The sequence below is a fragment of the Colius striatus genome, chromosome 3, assembly GCF_028858725.1.
Source record: "Colius striatus isolate bColStr4 chromosome 3, bColStr4.1.hap1, whole genome shotgun sequence".
NCBI classification, from domain to species: Eukaryota; Metazoa; Chordata; class Aves; order Coliiformes; family Coliidae; genus Colius; species Colius striatus.
Window position 1 is genome coordinate 85,882,642 of NC_084761.1, and position 19,822 is coordinate 85,902,463.

Sequence of the window (19,822 nt, forward strand, 5' to 3'; positions counted from 1 at the left end):
ATTAAGCACAGCGGTGTGCCAGCTGCGCCGCTCCAAAATGTGTCCAAAATTTGCACACAAAGCACAGAGACAGTATTGTATTTTTTTAATTATCATACCAGTCCAGGAAAAGCAAGGAGAATGAACACATCACGAGGAAGAAGAGGATCCATACTCTAAATCCAGCGTTGTTTTTGATGGCCTGTGAGGAAAAAGGTTGTCTCTGTTACCATCAGCAGTCACCACGTAGCAGAATTTTGTCGCTGGCAACCCCAGATGCCTAGTGCTGGCCTCATCCTCCCTTCCCACAAGAGAAAGGTCAAAACTTGCCATTAATTTCAGGTGCATTCATGTCAAGTTGGCTGTACCTCTTTAGATGTATCACACTAAGTCTTAAAACTGTTTATTTAAAACACCCCACCACCACAACAAACTCCCACAATCCCCTCAATGTTAAATACCCTGGGAACATTAAGAGCTGCATCAAAACAATTAAACATCGGGCTTAAGTTCCAAAAGTGAAAGTCTGTGTGATCAGAAATAATCAGACCTTCATTGTTCTAATAAACATCTGCTCACCAAAAAATCCCCACAAATTACCCAACCTAAACCTGACAACTATTGGTGGAGGCTGATGCAGCCCTGTCAGTCCCTTGTTTCAGGCTTGGAGCAAGGAGCAAGCCTAGCAAGCATTTCTTCTTGGACCCTCCCTCCCAAAGCTTGAGGCTGGTACATAGCCTGGGACCTGCTGTTTTCTCTCATGTTTCAGACTTACACTCTGAATACATGTTTCTAACACACTACAGACAGTGACAGAGACCAAGTTTTGTATTCATTACCCTTCCCTGCTGTTTCTCAGTGTGGTTTAGGAAACTTCGTTCTACCTACAAATGTGAAAAATGATGCCAAAGCACCTTCAGCCTGTGCCTTGGTCACTGCCCTGCTGAGAGGAGCTGAGCAGTTGGTAATGCCTCCTGGAGTCACCCCCTCTGGGAGCTTTCGGGGGGAACACAAGCCTCTGGGACATGGTTCAGCATGGCAGGAGCTCCTGCCACCGCGCAGTGACCAGCAGCAGCAGCACTTCCTTTACTCACAGTCTGCAACTTCTCACATTTTCTCTTCTGTTTAAATAAACTTGACCAGTGCTAAAATGCCACATCACCTTTCTGGTTGAGAACAGGGGAGGCCAAGTCAGCTCCTGCAGGCTGTAGGTGAGGTGAGCAGCAGTGCCAGGCCTGCACCAGTGAGTTCCCTGAGCCCCGGTCCTGCCCCTGCCTGCGCCACACTGAGCTCCCATGGGTCTAAAGCAACTGAAAGGTATGAGAAACACCTGAGGTGAAAACAACTTGGAGACATTACCTCTCTTATGTCCTCGTTGCCTTCTTTGATATTCTCTGTTGCACCCACGACTAACTGATGGATATTGTCAATATCAGTTTCCTGTTAAAATAAAATTGAGAAATGGTGATGAATGTCAGGAAAAAACCCCACTTTCAAGGACTTTGGGAACAAGCAGAACACAAAACCTGGTATTAACGACATCTTGCCTTCAGTGATTCAAAATATGAGGTTAGAGGTTGGACTCAATGATTTTAAAGGTGTTTTCCACCCATAACGACTCTGTGAGCCTCTATAAAGGTACAAAGGCAATTAAGTTGTCATTTCTTTACCTGTGGTTTTATGAGCCTTAATGGATACCACCCCAATTGAGAGGAAGCCTCCCATTTTATCTAGGATCAAATCTAACCTGTCTAATTCTGCCAGTGCTTTTAGTAGAAGTGCCACCATTCCCAGGAAAGAAGCCGTTAACTAACACGTTTAACAGGACACTGATTCTGAGACAGGGGTCATTCCAACACACATGCTGCATTTTCTATTCCCAGTGCATTCCAATACATAACAACAGCAAAGGTCTTGATTTTGCATTTGATAAAAACCCAAAAATATCTTTTCCTTCTCATTGCTGTCACAGATTCATTAATCTGAAGTTTCCATCTTGCATGACACCAAGACCAAAATATTCCCAAGAGAATCTTCAAGCTGCTGTAGTGTTAAATTATACTAACCTGCTGCAAGACCTTTTCAGTGAATATCTCTTGTAATCTGGAGATTTCCACCACCTTTCCTTCAATTTGTCTTGGGAAAGAACAGAAACACTCCATTAGACACGAGTGCAGAGCTTTCTTGCCCTGCAGGTTCTGGCTCTAGCCTGGCTGGTTTGTCGGCTGGGGTGGACGCTGTGGCACCAGCAGATGGGCAGCCACCAGCCCCAAGGGAGCTGTGGCACAGGCATGGCCCGGGCACTGGCAGCCTGCACTCCAGCCACTTCCTTTTGACACTGCCCTTTTATGTGCTGCTCCCAAGTGCAGATTTCACCTTGCCCAGGACTAACAGTCATCAGGAGTGCCACAGCTGGAGTTGGCCACTGGGCTTCTGCAGGGAGGGAGGGCGGGTGGCACCACATGGGCTCAGTGACTGCACCCCCCGCAGACGCCCAGGCGGGAGGTGGGACAGAACATAAACCTTCTGAGTGTAGTCAGTACTTGTTGGGGTGCTTTGTGTGTCAGAACCATACTTCATGGCAGGACAGCACAACGCGTCAGCTCCTACAGCTGGGTCCCTGGGCGCTCTGTCCTGTCCCATCTGTCGCACCCCACCACCAGCACCGCTGCCGTTCCCTGACACGGGGCTCCTCAGCGAGAGGGGGTGTCGGAACAGGACCATTGGTAAAGGAACCCAAAGCTCTACCTGACTTCGTCAAAGAGATTGTTCATTTCGCCCACCAGTCTCTGGTTCTCCTGTTCAAACTGGAAGAAGGAAAACAGCACATGTGAGTTCACAGGCATAGACTTGGGGAACTTTCTCCAACCGCACCCCAGCCAAACACCTCCCACCTTCCCTGCAATCTAGTTACAATGTGTCTCAACAGATCTTCAAGAGTTACTAACACTGGCCCAAATGAGCAGTATCCACTGTACCGCTTGTTGTTCTCATACCATTAATGAAACAAACCCCAAAGTAACGGGAAGAGAACTGGAAGACTTTGCTCAAGCGACTTTGCAGTAAGGAAAAGCAGAGTTGGATGAAATCTGTCCTTTATTATTATTTATTTTAGAAATCTGAGTGAGGAAAGCTTCCATGCTTGTGAAAGCGTGTGACTCTCCCCATGGCATCCTTGTACTGTCCTTCACATTATTCACCTGCTGCCCATGCCATCGAGTTCACTTTTTGCTACAATGTGAAATATTGAAATATGTGGTACTTCATACTTTACAAATGCACTGGCTTCAGTTATTCCAGTAGACCTCTTTCATATCGAACTCGAGTGACTGATGAAACATTTAAATATACTTTTAGCACTATGACTTAAAAGTACAAGCATAAATAGAAGACCTTACACGGGAAAAGCAGCTTTGACTTCTCAGATGTACCTGTCAGGTCATTTGGGATTCATTACAGAACAAGTGATCATGAAGCCAAGTACAATGACACAATTTGCTGAAACAAAATCTGCACAGCCAAAACCCAGCTGAGAAAGGCACTCCATGGCGTGCTGCAGCTCCAGGGGAACCGCGTCGCTAGGACTATGTTTTAGAAAGAGCCCATTAGGAATTAAGAAGACGGGGTTTTCAAGGTGCCTGAAGGAGTTGGTCCCACAGTCCAGCAGCCACTCAGTCCCACAGCCACTCTCGGGGCCTCTGCCGTGCCCAAAGGGCTCCTGCCCTCGGGGACAGCAGAGCACCTCGTGGGGGAAGGGTCATGAGTCCTGTGTTGGAGGAGGGAGGGGAACCTTACTCAAGGTATTGTGTCAATTAATTCTGCATGGCCAAAGCCTTGGTAGCAGCTGGGCCTTTGCGGGATGGACACAGCTGGCCACGGGTCCATGCGCTTTTCCCACAAAGCTAGGCAACACTTGGTCTCCATGGGTATACAGAAATAGCACATGACGGTATGAAAACACAGCCTGCTGCACACCTCTGACAGGTTAAACCCCAGTGCCACAGGCAGCAGTGCCAGTGCCAGGCAGCAGTGTTCGGAGTGGCAAGCTGCAAGGGGCTGCTGTGAGAGGCAGTGGTGAGGGACAGTTGTGAGGGACAGCAGTGAGGGGCAGCTGTGAGGGGCAGCTGTGAGGGGCAGCTGTGAGGGGCAGCAGCACGGCCTGGGCTTGGTCAGGTCGTCCCTATCTCTGTCACAGACCAGCTTTGGGCAGAGCACTGGCACAGAGCAGTTTTGTTAGCAGCTCTCCTGGCCTCCCTGCAGGGTCTCATCGCTCTGTTGAAGGCAGAGCAGCGTGTGGTCAGGAACACGGTGGAGGAAGCCCCACGGGTCAGACGTGGTTCTCTGTTGGAGCAGCGGGAACTGCTCAGTGTTCGAGCAAATGCTCGGCCCTTAATGCTGGCAAGAAAAGGAGGTGCTGCCCAGAGAAGAGGGTAAGTATTGGAAAACATCTCATGCAAAAAGCATGAGGGTTGGAAAGTCCAAATCACAGAGGATTATGGTAACAGTGAGGGTTGTGTTTCATCAGTGAAAGGCAAATGGGTGTTTTGCTTTTAGCGGTGCTCCTGAAATAGCTGAAAATGAAGCACTTGGTATTTCAAAGTAGTTTCAACAACAATGCAGCTTGTCATTAAGATGCAACATGAAAATTAGTGGCTACAATACAACAGACAGTTCCTCTGCTCCACAGCCTCTCTCCCAGAGCTGCTCTGCGGGAGTATGTACATGTAACGTTACTGCTGTGCTATGTTTGGTGAGGATCCTTGGCTTGCCAACCTACTCCCACGCTGCCCCAGCCAGGCCACCAGCACCGCTGTCCCAGGCCTTTTAAGACCTTCCTCATGTGCAGCTCGAGGCACATTGCTCCAGATGCTGACGGATGCACCCCTTGATGCAGAATGATCCACAATGTTCCAGATGAAACTTCTGACATATCAAATACTTTCATAACACTAAACACTGAGATAAAGTATGTATAACTACTCAAGGTGAAGTGAAAACGATTTAGTGCTGCCACTGAGGAATTTGTCCTGCTCCTCTCTCTCCCCACATACACAGTCCTAAGCAAGCGCTGCTGCTCGTCTGACTTTGTGACACGACACTTCAGCTCATTAACTACTTTTTCCTCCTGAGTTTTTGGGTGTATTAGTAAATTGAATCCCACCTCAGGACCAGACGGTAGGGCTGGCTTAAGGAGAATGGATAGCAGGAACTGAGCATGAGTTCTGCATTGCCACAGATCAACACAGAAGAGCAAGAAATCAAGAAAAGGCAAGTCACCTTTCATACTGTTCACCTTCATTCCCTCCTTTCCACACCTCGTATCATCACTACCATTCCCCACACTTTGTGCTGTATCATTTTTCATCTTGCTTCAGGCCCATCCAGACCTCAGAGAAACAGTACTTGTGCTAACGGCAAATTAAATGTCAACCTGCATGACTTAGGGAAATGGTTACTGTATTAAAAATGTGTAGGTTTAATTTGGCAGAAGCAAGTGTGACAGGTATGTTTAAAGAAGGGTAACAATGAATCTCATAGAAAAAGGTTTGGTCTTCTGACACAGGCAATTTATGCCATAGAGAATAATGAAAAATAAGTTTTATTTCATTTAAAATACCAATTTCTTTTTGTGCTGGAGGTTCACTGTCTGACTGGCAAGAACAGCTTTCTCCAGAGTCTAAGGTCACAGACAAGGAAGAGGGCTGTTGGGCACTGTCACCTTTACTGTGGAGTTGAGGGAGAACAGGGAGGAGCATACTGCACAGCTCCCTGAAGTCCCACTGATTTCCACACTAAATATCCAATGGTTTTATTAAATCAAAATGTCAGCCTTGCAATACATTCAGATGTCATCGTTGCTGCTGTCTGCAGTGTCTCCTAGCACAGAGCAGAGCGTTAGTTGAAATACAACTAACTAATACAATGGTATTTACTGCACAGTGGCAGATGGTTAAAGGTGTGAGGTGTGTCACCACTGCATGTTACCTTCACACTGCTGTATGTCCCTGGCTTTTAGTGGAGTCACCTCAGAACAAAGTCAAGGATCAGAACAGTGGAACAGAGCCATGAGGTTCAGCACTGTGTCAGCTGGTTGGTCCTGAAGTGACTACATGGCACCAGCAAGCTGTACCTGTTCTTTACGCTTCTGTAAGGATAAGCATTTCGGCAGAAATACTCAACAGCAGAACTTCCCTATTTTGCTGCCTTAGTAAAATTAAGATGGTAACTAATTCAGAAAGTAAATTTTCAATAAAGAGACAAGTGAATGATTTTAATCCCTTACAAATAGCACAAATCCACTTGAGAGAGCGTTCTTTAAGAAGTCCCTTTGGTAGTTCAGTCTTTCCACTGGTACAGATTCCCTTTTACACTACTAAACGGCAATTTGCAGTCACAGTGGAGGGGGCTGCCTGCTGCAGGCAGCAGTAAGATACAGAAAGCAGTCCACTGAACAAAAGGTTGGTTGGGGCACAGCACACATCATACACCAGTTTGTCACTGAGGGATTTACACAGTTACAGAATGGTGGGGGTTGGAAGGGACCTCAAGAGATCAACTAGTCCAACCCCCGTGCCTAAAGCAGGTCCACCTTGATCAGGTCAACAGGAACGTATCCAGGTAGGTTTGGAAACCTACAGAGAAGGAGACTCCACACCCTCCCTGGGTAGCCTGTGTCAGGGCTCCCTCACCTGAACATGAAAGTAGTTTTTCTGTGTGTTTTGGTGGAACTTTTTGTGTTTCAGCTTTTGACCATTACCCCTTGTCCTATCACTGGACACTACAGAAAAACAGTGTTGCCCCATCCCCTTGTCATCCACCTTTTAAATACTTTGTGTTTAAGAGATCCCCCCTCAGTCTCCTCTTCTCCAGGCTGAACAGCCCCAGTTCCCATAGCCTTTCCTTATAAGAAAGATGTTTCAGTCCCCTGATCATCTTGGTGGCCCTGCACTGGACTCTCTCCAGAAGTTCCCTGTCACTCTTGAGCTGAGGAGCCCAGAACTGGATACAGGACTCCAGATGAGGCCTCACTAGGGCAGAGTAGAGGGGGAGCAGAACCTCCCTTGACCTGCTGGCCACACTCTTCTTGATGCACCCCAGGATGCCATCAGCCTTCTTGACCAAGAGGACACATTGCTGGCTCATGTTTAATTTGCTGCCCACCAGGACTCCCAGGTCCCTCTCCACAGAGCTGCTCTCCGGCAGGTCACCCTCAGCCTGCATGATGGAAACACAACCCAAACTCCAGCCATCAGCATAGCTCAGTGATTTATGGCTTATTGAAGCAGCCTCTTTTTTTGACAGTGAAATATTCTGTTACCAAAGTACAGCATAAAGTGACAAACTGCTAAAGATATGACTAAAAATCTTAATGCACAGAAGAAATAATCACAGTTCCTTTTTGTTATCCTGTAAGATAAGTCATTATATGCATTGTACCTGAATTTAAGACAAACCCAACCAAATAAAAAAGGCAACCAGAGAAAATGAGATATTTTCACAACCAAACAGCAGAGCCAGATTTTTTTCCCACTCAATGCAACCACAAGACATCTGCTCACAATAACTATAAAAACCATTAATATACCTGTACTCAGGGTTACAAACTGAAATTTATTGTGCAAATCATACAATAGCCTGCAACCACTTTGAACAACGTAAAACTCTCCTGTGGGCAAAACACAGATAGGAACTGCTGCTGCAGCAATATAATTGGGCTCTAGTTCATCATTTTACCCACAGGAAGGTCACAAAACTACGACTGACAATTGTTAAGTACAATTTGACACAACACATTCCAATTTAACACCAGCACAGCAGTTTCTGCACTGTGTGTCCTACCCTCTGAGAGCTGCCGCATTTTGAGTAACTGAAATCAGTTGGTCCACACTTCACTAATCAAATGTTCAAAAAGTAGAAATTAACTTCTCTGTAAGTTGAGGCAGAGGAGAAACAAAAATTAACTGTCCCCTGAGTGAATAAATTAACTAAAGCTGTGAGGGTTTGTTTTGTGTTTGTAAAGACCCTTCTATTCCTGCGTTAAAAGCACACTGAAGTCATTAAACATTGGCAGGTTAGCGTGAGGGATTTATGTGAGCAATGAAAAAAGCAAAGCGTGTTCAAATACTCAAATTACTACCCAGTTACACCTACGTTTAACACCTTGAACCTAAATATATCTGAAAATTAAAATAATGGATCCAGTGCATTTAAATTCTGACAGGAATGAAATGACACAGTATCCAACTTTTGCTAACAAAGGCCCACTCCTAGCTGCAAGTTTCCTCGACGATGCACTGAAAAAGCAGCTTCACTGTGGAAGAGTCACCACTTACATCCCCAGCCTTTGCAAATTAGCTAATTATAGTGTTCATCCACACAATAGGAGCGGGCTTGCTCATCTCTGAGCACCAACAGGTTAGTGGCAACGTTCACACCTGAAGCCCCACTGTGCACATGTAGCTATTGCACAAATACACAATTCACAATGTAACATGCAATCCAGTGGCAAAAAAATTACCTGACAAGAAATGACCCTTACTGGGGGGTATTAACTACAACTAGACACAATAACATCTGTATTACCACTGCTATAAATGCTGACTCACTTTTCTTTTAATTCCTATGAAATTCAACAAGGGTAAGTGTAGAGTGTTGCATCTGGGAAAGAACAACTCCATGTACCAGTATAGGCTGGGGAATGAACTCTTAGAGAGTGGTGTAGGGGAAAGGAACTGGGGGTGCTGGTGGGCAGCAGGATGAGCATGAGCCAGCAATGTGCTCTCATGGCCAAGAAGGCCAATGGCATCCTGGAGTGTATGAGAAGGGCTGTGGGTAGTAGGTTGAGAGAGGTTCTCCTCCCCCTCTACTCTGCCCTCCTGAGACCACATCTGGAATATTGTGTCCAGTTCTGGGCCCTTCAGTTCAAGAAGGACAGGGAGCTGCTGGAGAGAGTTCAGGGCAGGGCCACAAAGATGATGGAGTGGGAGCATCTCCCTCTGATGAAAGGCTGAGGGAGCTAAGGCTCTTCAGCTTGGAGAAGAGGAGACTGAGGGGTGACCTCATTCATATTTACAAATATTTAAAGGGTGAGTGTCAGGAGGATGGAGCCAGGCTCTTCTCAGTGATGGCCAATGATAGGACAAAGGGCAATGGGTACGAGCTGGGACACAAAAGCTTCCAAAGGAATACAAGGAAGAATTTCTTCACTGTGAGGGTGAGGGAGCACTGGAATGGGCTGCCCAGATGGGTTGAGGGGTCTCCTTCTATGGGGACATTCAAAACCCACCTAGATGAGTTCCTGTGTGATCTACTCTAGATGGTCCTGCTCTGGCAGTGGGGTTGGACTAGGTGATCTTTTGAGGTCTCTTCCAATCCTTAAGATTCTGTGACCATACTAAAGGAGACTCTTTCCAAGGCATAATGTGGAAGTAACTGATGCTTGTTCACTTTTAGCCTGTACTTCACAACAGTGCCAGAAAATAGTGTCACAGTCAGTGTGAGAAGCCAAGAGGCAGCCAGGCCTGACTACTGGTGGTCACCCTGTCAGGCTGCAGTGAGGCATAAGAGGGGAGAACCACTATGGGTGAGACGATACCCAGAGACAGCAAGAACGACAGCAAGACTCCACAACAGATCCAGACATCCAGCTCAGAACTAGCTTTCTGTGAATCTCAGAAGAAATTCTAAGCAGAGAATCCACTGTTGTAGTGTTGACTTCCCTTTGGAAGCTTTTTCTCAGTGCTGGTTTCCTAGTGGCAGCACTAAACCACAAGTACTGAGAGTATGTGACAAAATTAATTTTACATGTAAATTCACACAGGGACATTTAACAATAAACAATGGTGCAAGAGCAGTAATATTATTTCAGCGTATTAATATATATAGATCTTCAAAGCATCTTATTTTTATTTTGGCAGCATTTTGATCTGCTTCTTTAAACAGACTGATTAAAGCTGAGACCTGGCACAGGCTGCTCAGGAAGGGTGTCAAGTCTCCTTCTCTGGAGGGCTTCAAAACCTGCCTGGACACACTCCTGTGTGACCTGATCTAGGTGGACTTGCTTTGGCTGGGGGTTTGGACTAGATCATATATAAAGGTCCCTTCCAACCCCTGCTATACTATGACTCTATGAGACCTTTCCAGAAGAAATCATTTTTCTGTGCTTAATCATGGTACTGACATGGAAGCACTCTTAAATACTGTACCTTTTCTTGCAAGCTAGGCAGAGCTGTGTAAGCTAACACTAAGGACATACAGTCTGAGCTGAAAGGTTATTTAATTTGGAGCAGCAGTGTTATTTTTATACCCCTGAAGTGCAACTCCTGAAAGCACAACAGAAGTAAATCAGTGTAAAACAACAGTAATTAAAAAAAAAAAATCACACTAATAATTACAAAAGCAGAGCACAAGAGAGCTCTGACTGGGTAAAGAATAATAATGGATTTTTTGTAAATGTCTGTTGGTTCTCCCCTAGGAAGACCTCTCCAAATCCCTCGTAAGGGGCAGGTTAGGATTGAAGATTGAGGAGCGCAGAAATCCTTCAAAGCATTAAACTACGAACGTAAGATTTTTCTCTTACAATGGCTTGGAATCACATCCTCTCACAAGTCAATAAAGTGAACTTATTCCAGGGAAAGATTCAAACCCTTATTGGGAAAAATCAGCATTTAAAGATGTTTCTCTTTCTTCAGTCTTAATAACAGAAATAGAACAAAGATGAGCTGCCAAAGTCCGTGAGTCAAGTTGTGAGGTATCTGGGGCCTTATGCTAAGAAGTATCAATGGATTTAATGAAAAAGAAATGTGTTTATTCCCAAAGTACCACAGCAAGGGATGTAACACGTTTAAAACGTAATTACAGTGTGAGGCCTACAAAAACAATGAAACATTTAGTAGTCAGTTACTAGTAAGCCCTGTCAAAGCCACCACCTCTGATGCCTGTCTTCTCCTGATCCTCTAGAAGTTTACAGCAAGAGGCCTAATAATTGTGCCTAAACACAGGAGAATGAAAATACTTGAAGAATTCTCTTTTAAAGAGAAAGCAGGAGTAAGCCTTTACATTTCAGGCCGACACTCAAGGACAATATGAGAGCATCAAGAGCAGCCTCTGAAGAACCTTTTTCCTTTGACAAGCCATACCGTAATTATGTGAACTTGCTCATCTCTGACGGGAAGAGCAATGCATGTTGTGCTGGGGAACATCTCTGATCACTGCCAAGGAAGCTTCACATACTCACTGCAGCAGCCCCTTGCCTTAGTAAAGCTCATCTTTGGAAAACTGTACATCTACTGGCATGTTAAAAATCACTTTTTCTTGATCTGTGTGCTAATGTAGAGAGGTTTTCTAAGGACTTTGAGCCACCTTCAAAAGGATAAAATGTAAGAATATCAGAAAGTCTTAAAGATGGGTTGCAAGCAATCATGCCTGCGTTACAAACTTTGTATTGTATCAGCTCAATTGGAAGCAGAACTGGATCAAACAATACATAGATGTGCTGGTAACAGAAATGCAGAAAAGGTAAAATCCATGAAATTCTGTTGTGACAGAATGCTTATAGCCGTTCCTCCTAGGAAACCAACCTGATCTTGATAATTCAAAAAGATATTAAAAGGAATAAAGTGAAGTGTAATTTCCTAGTTAAATAACTATTTTAGGTGTGTTCTAGAAATAGTCTAGTAAGTAAAAAACAGTCAACACTTTATTCTTTCAGAAGACTGGTAATGCTTTTTCTGTGTTGCTCTGACTTCTATCATCTCCTAATTAAAAAAGCAATTAATAATTGTAATTTCTAAAACAATTTTAATTTCTACTGTCAAAACCAGCTGATACTAATTTAATGATTTTATGTCTTTTGTAGGAATGTTAATTAGTTGCTACCAGAAGAAGAAGGAAGCCACGTGCAAAAGGTGTATTGTGATATGGCATTATTCTGCAGAAAAGGAAAGTTGACATCGAATTTGGGTGAATCTGTACTTTTTTTAAACACAAACAAATACAGCAGAAAATACAACCAAATGGGCAATACGGCATAAGGTACACTTACCATTTGTATTTCTTCAGGTGATAGCTCATCTTCACCTTTGCCATCGCCCCATAATCCAAGGTTACTCTGGGCATCAGGCAGATTCTTGTCTGGAAGAGAACCACCAAACACTCAGGATGATGAAAGACACTGAACAGTAACGTGAAAATAATTTTTCATCCACTTTGGAATGCTGATGAAATCCTTCTCTCTCATCTGTCATCAACCGAGATTCACCCTATATTTACAGCAGAGAGTTACACCAATAACCTTTAACTTCTGAACTAAGACAAAAGTCTACCTGAATGTTTAACTTTGTGAACTGTGAGGGGCTGCATTAAGATTCTGATAGTGTAGGATGTAAAAGAACTCACAATGCACTCAGACTTGTTAGGGCACTAAATACTGCAGCATTTGTCTTTTAACAGAAGAAAACACGTCATTTTCAAAATGACCATCTCTATCCAAACTGTGATCTTCCAATGAGACTTGACAGAAACATCAGCTCCTCATTCCAAGAAGTAAAATCAGAATAAGACATTTTGAGCAAAATTTACAGGAAAAACTCAATTTCCTCATGCTATTCAAATTGCATATTACAATGCAAATCCTACAGCAGACTGTGCAAGGGGTCTTCCTGCATATAACAGGAATCATATCCAATCCCACAAACCAACCCTTACACATCAAAGCTGCTCATTGGCTTCAGTAGTACTTCCCCTCTGATTAAAGCTAATCATCTGCATAAATCTTAGCAGGAGTTGGGCACGAAAGATCTTGAATAGCTATTTCTGGGACATTCCCTTCTGGAAGATTTATTTTTAGGTTTAATTATATACTTCTGATTATAGATGAAGAAATTAGAATGGGAAAGAAAAGAAATTGTGCTACAGGAACCTACTGTTTCTGAAGCTGTAAAATCCTCATGATAAGATTGTGCTCTTGAGAAGGCATCTCTTCTCCCCACGGGCTGTGACATTCTCACAAAACCCAAAAGGGAGATGTGCACTACCCCATGATGGGTAAAAGCAGAACCTGCTTTTGTTTATCAGATGCAGGTTGCAGATTAAAATACAGAAAGATTTAGTTTCTACTTTTTCATTTCAGACTTCCTATTTATTCCAGTCTTTTTTCTTTTTCTTTTTTTTCCCCAGGCATTTGTAAGTATTTTCACTGGCTTTGTTACAACCTCCTAAACCCTTTTTTTCAATCACATAAGCAGCGCTGATCCACCACCATTCAGACACTGACTTGTCTTGGGAAGACTCCTGAAAGTAGTCCTATCTATAAACAAATCTACAAGAAGGATTATAAGGAGAAATAAAGTGAAAACTCTTGAAAAAGAAAATGTTGTAAGAGTATTGCTGTGCATGTCTCCTTTCTAAATCTGTGTTTTGCTTCCCAGCAACCAAACCAGGATGTACAAACAACAAACGAGGGATGTGGACAAGGAATTCAGTAGATTTTTGAACAAACCACAAACCCAAAATAGATCTGCTCTTTCTAACAAATAATAAATAAACCCAAGAATATCTTTAAAGATTGTTTAGGAAGAATTCAATTCCATGTTTTCCATAGGGTATCATCAGTATTTCAAGTCTATTTCACAGAAATACAAATCTTGCTTTTTTAGGTAATCCATGTATTTATAAAAAATATAATATCTATATATTGGTTTATATTAAAAATAATACATATAATATATTATTCATAATATATTATTTCTATTATATTATTTACTAGGTTGAAAGAAAATAATATAATTTGTTTATGGAGCCATGAAAAAATATGTATTCCTATTTTATCCCAGAGGAACCAATTACTTTCAGGCACTGTCAGCACTGTTTAAAAAACCAGCACCTGTACCCAATGTGTTTGCTAATAAGTAAATATATTCATGGTAAGAAGTAAGTGAGAAATACATAACTCCCCAGGGTTCCTCCTGTCACCATGGTATGTTTCTGGCTACTAGGAAAGTTGTTCTGCAGCCTTCATGGGGCTGACATTAATGCTTTTCTACAATTCACCCAGCAAAAGCCAAACTACATTTCTTTTTTCAGAAAGAGATGTAGTTACATGATGGAGATACAAAGTGATCAAATCTTCTGAATCCCTTTCCATGCTGAAAGGAGACAGCTTCTAAGCTTGTGGACTAGTTCAAAAGCTATTCACTATTTACATCTATTTCCACAAACTGACAGATTTGTAATATGCAAATAAATACTGTCAGCATATAAAAGCAATTTCCAGAGAGGCTATTTTCCTACAAAGAGGCATGGCCAGCACAATTCTGAACACAGTAATTTCTCCAGATTCTTAACAATTTTAAAAGTTACTTGAAAAATTAAAAAAATCAAAGGCTGGAAGACTTGAACTGAGCGTGTTTCCTAGTCATCTCCTTCATGTTGCTTCCATGCCTTGACAGCCACCTACCAGTGAAATCACAAGGCTAATTTCTATAAGCAGAAACAACCAACTCTTATCTTTCTGTGAGGCATCACAGGCTGTGTGCATTTGCAAACTGTTTCAGACAGATTTATTTTCATACAAGAGTGCCATTGTTTTCTCAAAGACTAGTCAGCAGCCCCTCATATAAGTCAGTACTGCATTAGCACCACTTATGTGACAAGATGCCTACTTTCTTATTAAAAAATTAAAGCACAAACTAACAAAAGTGAAAACTGGAGTTATGAAAATGAATGTCCAATAAACAAAGCTTCATGTCTGTTTATTGCAGTGGTTTGTTGTGTCCAAGGCAACCAAGGAACATTTTCCCACAGTGTGGCCCAGATTTTTGGAGCTAAAAATTGTAATGACAGGATGTGGTGGGAGTGCACACTTTCAGAGATTGCAGAGACACTTCAGCACCAAGAGCACCAGGCAAGGAAGGAGCTACTATGGTGCTGCTTCTCTGCCGGCAGCAGCTCACAGCTGCAAAGGGCTGATAACGTGTTACGGTGAGACTCAGCTCTGTGCCACGTCACTTCAGACTGACTATAAAAACGTAGTAAGCACTAGAAATGATACAGAGTCAAAACCTTTACTTCTTACAATACATTCAGTGTTGGGGCAGGGTGGTGGGGGAGCATACTGATAGGGCTGCAGCAGTACAAACTGGTTAGGAAGATAAGCAATGCCATATCAGAAAATGGAACCGTTTGCACAATGAGAGGGAATTCAGCATTAGAGCCTTCATCCAGAAATGGAGTACCCACTGTACATTAATCCACCCTTTGTATGGCCCTCAAGGCATCAATGAGAAGAACTTCACTCTTTTAATAAAAAAATCACTAAAGAATCAATAACTGATTATCAGAATAATATGGCCATCCAGTGCATTCCTTCTATCTTGATGATATATAATTCTAATATAATGCCACATCTGTAGTTTCCATTTCTCTCCAAAAGAAACACTTCACTCTGTAGATAACAGGGTACCTTGGACTGCTCTAGACAGCATAGGCAGGAGAACTCAAGCCAGGGAAAGCAACTCCAGAATCTCAGAAACAAGTTTTCTCTATGGGTATGAAAGCTGAAGTTATCTGTTTTAGTGGTTTAGGCCCATCCAGGAACAAAGGGACCGTGACCAGCCATGAGAACCAAGGGCCTTTGGAACCTCATAAGGACAGGGAGGCCTCAATTGCCACTTATGGTTCCAGGCAAAATAGACAAGACTACTCAACTTGGGGAAGAAAACGAAACTTAATCTGCCAGCAACTCAAAACAAAACAGAAATACCCAACCAAAAAGCAATGCGGAGTAGGGTGAATGATGACGAGCACAACCAGCCCTTTAAGATCACCTTCCCCCCACCCCTCCCCTCTTCCTGGGCTCAGGCATCCAATCACAGTGTTGTTACTTCCTTGTGCAAGGAATGGGGGTTTCAGCCCATCCTTTCCCAATGGTTCCTGCCACTTGTCTCCCTCAGGACAGGCGGACTCCTCACTGGTCCTCCTGCTCCACTGTGGTGTCCCTCACAGGCCAGGCAGCCCTGCATAGGCCACTCTGAGGAGAGTCTGTGGTCCGGCGCTCCTCCTCCCTTCTGCCTTCTCTGACTCTGAGGTCCACACAATCTCCTCCATCCTGTCCTTCCCTTCCACCATCTCCTACACACTACAAATTTGCCTTCTTAAATAGAGACAGCAGAGGCACCACATTGGCACAGTCAGGCTGGAGGTGGCTCCAACTCAGAGCTAGGGAAAGTTTCAAGAACTGCTTACAGGGGCCAGCACTGCAGCCTGCTCCTCCTGTTACCACACAAAAACCAGCTCCACACAAACGCAACAGAGTCGAATAGTGGTGGCACTCCAAAAGACACTCCACAACAAAGTTCTGCCAGCATACACGTCCCAAGCCTGACCACAATTGCAAAAAGAAGTACCTTGCACCTCCTGGTCTCAGAAGCAGGCCATCAAGGCATCAGAAGCAACATTCAAAAGTCCTGTCAAGAACAGCACCAGCTGAAATGACCCTGGAGTCAGAGATACTGATCTGGACTTTTGGCTGTCTCCTGACCACTGAAAGGCGAGATCCAATCTTCCAGCAGGAAAACTCAATGCTGTGGAGAAAAACATCCCCAAAACCACTGGTTCTGGCCACTCAGTAACCTCCTCTCTGTGAGCATGTTCTACCTTCGAGTTCCTACTGTAGAACTCTCTAACTCAAGGTCTCCATACTTAAAAACTAGGAAATGTTCCCAGAAAGCCATTGAGCTAATTCCTTGCCATCAGTGAAAGGAATGTGGAAAAATCAGATGGATCCCAGAAGATATCTAAATAGATGGATATTGATAAAACTAAAGAGTTCACACAGTTTACTGAGAGGATGAGCAAGGCATAAGACTTTATTGGCTGGCTGCAAAGAGCATGTAAAAAAGTTTAAGATTCTGCATCCTCAGCCTCACAATGTGCTTCACAAAAGCCTGATCAACTCAAGGAAGAGGAAGACAGAAAAGGTGCAAGTCACAGGAACAGACTCTTGTAACATGAAGAAAATACTATTGAATAGAAAAGTCTTGCCATAAAAAGTGAAATATGTTTTATTCTTACCTTTGCTTTCCTCAACAGAGAGTTTTTCTTCAGAATCATCTAAAAGATTCTGTGAAGATTTTTCAGGGGAAACAGGTGATTTGGACACGTTGCTCTGCTCAGGTTCAAGTCTGGATCTAGAAGCAGAAACGCTATAATTTAACTGATATTACCAAGTTGAATTTCTCTAAAATGATAACAGCCATTAAATTTGACCCTTTTAACTCTTACAAACCTAATCTTAATTATTTCCCAGTTGAGATACAAAATGTACTTAGGAGCTTTCACTGAAATATATTACATGAGCAAAGAAAGCATGGATAGTATTCCTGAACACAATGCATTATATTTTCAGACTTGAGGACAATTTTGAAAGCTATAGCACAAGAACATAGACTTTTAATAAACTTCCTTTCAAAAATCCAGTGGATTAAAAGATGTATATTTTAAAACACTCAACCAACATTTTGGTCATACTGAAAGTTCTTTTTAGCAGCAACAGCCAACACCACTACATTTTTTTTTTCAAGTAATAGTTACAATTTTACTTTATACTGTCAATTACCATAAAGGAAAAGTAAGAAAATACATCAGAATTAGCTTTTTCCTGAAATGAGTATTTTTATTTAATTGATTTTAAAGATTACTTTAGCCAGGATGAAAGCGATCCTCACCTTGTCTGCCAAAACGCACAACAGACCACTTAGAAGCAAGGAAAAGAACAACTGCACGTAGTGGACAGATATGTAACTACATCTAAGTCCCTGCTATGTCATTTTAATAGAAAGGCAATGAAAAAGATGAGCAGCCTATTCAGTAATTACATATAAAGCATTTGTCAAGTACATTTCATTGTGGCATGAAGCAAGTTTAAAATTAGGAGCAAGATATTTTTTTCCCAGTAAACTTCTGTGGTTTATTGTTGCCTACCACAAATTCTGTAACTGCAATTATGCTGTTAAAGTAGCTGAAGAAAAATCCCCAAAAAGCAAGGAGCTGAATCACTTGCTGTGCCACCTTCATCACTTCCTCCCCTCTCAAATATAATCAACAGTTAATCTCATTACGATCTGCAATCTTCCCCTGTGGCTTAACAGAAGGTGTTGCATTTTTTGTTCCTTTTGTTCTTTGTATTGTGTCTAAATTCTAACCCATAATTAGAACATTCTGAGAAAAACAGAATATGATGCATTAGTCATCTAACAACGTTATTTTAACAAGAAGAAACAGAATCAGGGAACTTTTTAGTTCTAAAAACTCTGCAAGTACTAGGGTTTTGGTAATTTTGCCAAAAAGAACTCCTCTCATCTCCTCCCTCTCAAGTCCCAAATTTGCCTAATAATGATGGGAAAAAAAGAGACTTATCTGGATGTCCATGTAATTCAAATAATAGCTCTGATATTAATAAAACATTTATTCACTAGATAATATCAGCTTGATTTGAATAACTGCATACATAGTTCACATGATAGCCTAGGGGAAAAAGAAGTCTCAAATTGAAATGAAATACAATTTTGAATACCAATAAATATAAAAATTGAAAATCATAACCAAGTACTTCTACAGAAAAAGCTGCTTCTGTTTCCATTTCTCAGCTTTTCTTTCTGGGGAAGTAGTTATACATAATTGGCAGAACTTTTTAAATCAAAAAAATCAGTTAATGCACAAAGGCAACTTATGCAAGGAAATGATAACAGGCAATTTGTTGAAGAGCTTAGGGTGTCTATGACTATGAAAGGCAAGATGATCAAGTGTATTTCTTCTGCAAACCTTCCACTATTGTCTGAAGCACACGTATTTTAAATTGACTAAATTGCAAGAAAGAAGATTTGTACTAGGATTAATTTACTTTTACAGAAATTCGTTCTTTTATTGTTTGTTGTCCTTACTTTGTATGCTAATGTAAGAAGTTCTCAATTAAAAATTAACAAAATGCTTGCGATGTACTATTTAAAGAATTGCCTAGCTCTTTTAAGTGATGTAATGTGTCCTTACTATCACATAAAGCATCTGCTGAAATCCTGGGGGAACTTACAGATCAACTAGTTGAAGGCATATGAAAAAAAGGCAATTTTTCTTCAAGTCATCATAAACATTGGTTTATGTCCTATGATTATTTAAGTTGAATTTTAATTTAAATGAATTTAAATGACAATTTGACGATGACATCACATCTGCAATGCATACAGACTCCACCTGGCCAAATTCTGTTTTCTAGGCAAAGAGGTAGTCTCCAATATTACATAAAAGGACCACACCTTGTAGGTTATTTTTTAATGCCTTATTGTTCTTGAATTGAGTGGCATTCTAACTTCTGAAATAGCTCTTCCCTTGTTCCATGTTTAACATTCAGCAAATTGAGTTGTTTTCTCTGTTTAGTCATCTGAGAAATCTTGGAACCTTGGACTTCACAAGGAAAGAATAATGTAAGAGCAAAACAAACAGAAGAGCTGGTATTTGTTAGCCAATTCTCTAACTGCAGGAACTACACTACCTTTCTTTGTAAGGTTATGTTTGTTTCTGTATGTTTTTTCTGAAAAGTTACTGAAGTTATGAAAATACCAATGCTGTACTTTTCTCTCCTTAGTTCTTACCACATTTGGGAACTGGTTTGGAGTATTTAATGTATATACTAAAACGTACTTATGGACTTCCGAAAATATCTCTCTAGTTCCAGTATAAGTATCTGACCAAGCCAAACACCAAATTGATAAAGTTGAAAAGAGTTGTGGAAAAACTCACAAGAAATTACTTGTTGATGTTTATATTCCAGAGTTTGTTGTTTTTACATTAA

The 19,822-nt window shown here is 42.0% G+C and overlaps 1 protein-coding gene across 2 annotated transcripts in view; it reads right to left on the reverse strand.

Annotated features, from left to right (window-relative positions):
* Positions 1–68: 68 nt before the first annotated feature.
* The window catches only part of STX18 (syntaxin 18), a 64,490-nt gene continuing 44,736 nt past the window's right edge, over positions 69–19,822 (reverse strand). For both annotated transcript variants that reach the window (XM_061992904.1, XM_061992902.1), the window contains 6 exons: positions 17,050–17,165; positions 12,023–12,111; positions 2,728–2,786; positions 2,046–2,115; positions 1,339–1,419; positions 69–181 (listed from right to left, as the gene is read on the reverse strand). In XM_061992904.1, the coding sequence (XP_061848888.1) occupies positions 86–181; positions 1,339–1,419; positions 2,046–2,115; positions 2,728–2,786; positions 12,023–12,111; positions 17,050–17,165 (511 nt within the window). In that variant the 3' untranslated portion in view covers positions 69–85. The remainder of the gene's footprint in view (positions 182–1,338; positions 1,420–2,045; positions 2,116–2,727; positions 2,787–12,022; positions 12,112–17,049; positions 17,166–19,822) is intronic.